At 62.6% G+C, this 2,438-nt stretch overlaps 1 protein-coding gene across 1 annotated transcript in view; it reads left to right on the top strand.

Annotated features, from left to right (window-relative positions):
* LOC104392884 (metabotropic glutamate receptor 6-like) overlaps positions 1 to 2,438 on the top strand; it is a gene marked incomplete at both ends in the record, with an annotated part of 6,107 nt that overhangs the window by 1,517 nt on the left and 2,152 nt on the right. Inside the window, 4 exons of the mRNA XM_010002321.1 lie at positions 763 to 917; positions 1,340 to 1,498; positions 1,619 to 1,816; positions 2,213 to 2,363. Of these exons, the coding sequence (XP_010000623.1) occupies positions 763 to 917; positions 1,340 to 1,498; positions 1,619 to 1,816; positions 2,213 to 2,363 (663 nt within the window). The remainder of the gene's footprint in view (positions 1 to 762; positions 918 to 1,339; positions 1,499 to 1,618; positions 1,817 to 2,212; positions 2,364 to 2,438) is intronic.

The following is a 2,438-nucleotide window of genomic DNA, read 5'->3' as shown; positions in this document are numbered from 1 at the left end:
AGGGCTGGGAGCACTGGGATAGGCTGGGAGTACTGGGAGAGCCACTGGGATAGACTGGGAGTACTGGGAGAGCCACTGGGATAGACTGGGAGCACCGGGAGAGGCACTGGGATAGACTGGCAGTACTGGGAGAGGCACTGGGCTGTACTGGGAGCACTGGGAAGGAGGGAACCATCATTTTGGACAGAAACCCCAATAGAAGAGTTAGTAAGACCCCCCTCACCTGAGACCAGTAAGGTACTGGTTTGTGCTGGGAGGGGCACTGGCCTGTACTGGGAGCACTGGGAAGGACTGGGATAGACTGGGAGTACTGGGAGAGGCACTGGGCTGTACTGGGAGCACCGGGAGAGGCACTGGGATAGACTGGGAGCACTGAGGATCTGAGGAATGGATCATGGTGGATGAGATGAGTGAGGAGTAACCCCCCAGTTTGGACTCGTACAAACCAGTATAGACCAATATAGACCATTATAGACCAGGAACTGACCCAGGAACCCCCCCCAGTGCCCCCAGCACTGCCCAGAGTAGCTTTGCCAACCTGAGTGACGTGAGATAAGTGACCAGTGACCCCCAGTATGGACCAGTAGCCCCCCAGTATAAACCAGTATAGAGCAGGAAGCACCAGTAACTCCCCCAGTGCCCTCCCAGTATATCCTAGTCCCCTCCCAGTCTATTCCAGCCTCCTCCCGGCTGTCCTAGAGCCACACACTTACCCCCCAGTCCCCCCCACTCCTCTCCCAGTAAGCCCAGTTCCACCCGCAGGCGTGTGCTGGAGGCAGCGACCCTGGCCAACCTCTCGGGCCACTTCTCCTGGGTGGGCTCGGACAGCTGGGGGGCCAAGATGGCACCGGTGGCCGGGCTGGAGGAGGTGGCTCTGGGCGCCATCACCATCCTCCCCAACCGCGCCTCCGTGCCCGGTGAGTGACCCACGGATCCGGGGGGCAGCCCTGCGGATCTATGGGGCAGCCCTGCGGATCTATGGGGCAGCCCCCCAGCCCCCCGGGGAGGGCTCAGCCACCCTGGGGGGGAGGGTTTCGGCACCTTGGAGCAGCCCCGGGGCTCTATGGGGCAGCCCCATGGATGTGTGGGGCACTACATGGATGTGTGGGGCGCCCCATAGATCTATGGGGCACTGCATGGATGTGTGGGGCACCCCATGTGTGTATGGGGCACCGCATGGATGTGTGGGGCACCCCATGGATCTATGGGGCACCGCATGGATCTATAGGGCACTGCATGGATGTGTGGGGCACCCCATGTGTGCATGGGGCACCCCATGGATGTGTGGGGCACCGCATGGATGTGTGGGGCGCCCCATGGATGTGTGGGGCACCCCCAGGCTTTGACGAGTACTTCACCTCCCGCTCCCTGGAGAACAACCGCCGCAACCTCTGGTTCCACGAGTTCTGGGAGGAGGATTTCAACTGCCGCCTGCCCCACGGCGAGACCCACGGCGAGACCCCCGGCGGGCCCGGCCCCGCGCCCCGCAAGTGCACAGGTAACTGTCCCCCTCCCAGTAAAGCCCAGTATGGGCTCCAGTCCCTCCCTGTCCCTTCCAACACCACCCCCCACAAGCCGTGGGGCAGCCGTGGGTCCCTGACCCACACTTGGGGGTCAGGGCGGGAGCGGATCGGCCGGGACTCGCCCTACGAGCAGGAGGGGAAGGTGCAGTTTGTGATCGACGCGGTGCTGGCCATGGCCCACGGGCTGCACAACCTCCTGGGGGAGGCCTGCCCGGGCGGGGGGCTCTGCCCCACCATGGACCCCCCCGACGGCCGCCCCCTTCTCCAGCACATCCGTCGGGTTGCCTTCAACGGTACCGGGGGCGCTGGGGTATACTGGGAGGCACTGGGAGGGGGTACAGGGTTCTGGGAGGGGAGTGGGAGGCTCTGGATATAATAGTGGGACTTACTGGGGTGTATTGGGAGGCTCTGGAATGGGCCTAGAGGGGGATATAGGGGGAGCAAGAGGTTTTGGGAGGGGACTTGGGACCCTGGGAGTACTGGAAGGGGAGCTGGCACCTTACTGGCTTGTACTGGAATGCCCTGCAGGCCACACTGAGCCATACTGGTTTGCCAGTGGGGTGGTCACTTGTGCTCTGCGGTGGCTGCTTATGGGGTTTACTGGGTTTTTTGTGGGGGTTTTTTCTTGTTTGTTTGTTTTTTTTTCCCCTGGTTTATACTGGTCTGTACTGGTCTGTACTGGTTTCCAGGCAGCGCAGGAACACCAGTGTCCTTCAACGAGAACGGGGACGCCCCGGGACGCTACGACATCTTCCAGTTCCAGGGGGGCAACGGCACCGGCGCGTACCGGGCCGTGGGGCAGTGGGTGCAGGGCTTGCACCTGCAGGTGCGTTCCTACTGGTTTGTACTGGGGTTGAGTGTCAGTTCACCTGGGTGTGTCCCCCTTCTCCCCCCGTGGTCTCTGGGACCACCCCA

This window comes from Chaetura pelagica, unplaced genomic scaffold (assembly GCF_000747805.2).
Source record: "Chaetura pelagica isolate M959 unplaced genomic scaffold, ChaPel_1.0 scaffold2767, whole genome shotgun sequence".
In the NCBI taxonomy this organism is placed as follows: domain Eukaryota; kingdom Metazoa; phylum Chordata; class Aves; order Apodiformes; family Apodidae; genus Chaetura; species Chaetura pelagica.
This window is presented reverse-complemented; position numbering and strand designations above follow the sequence as displayed.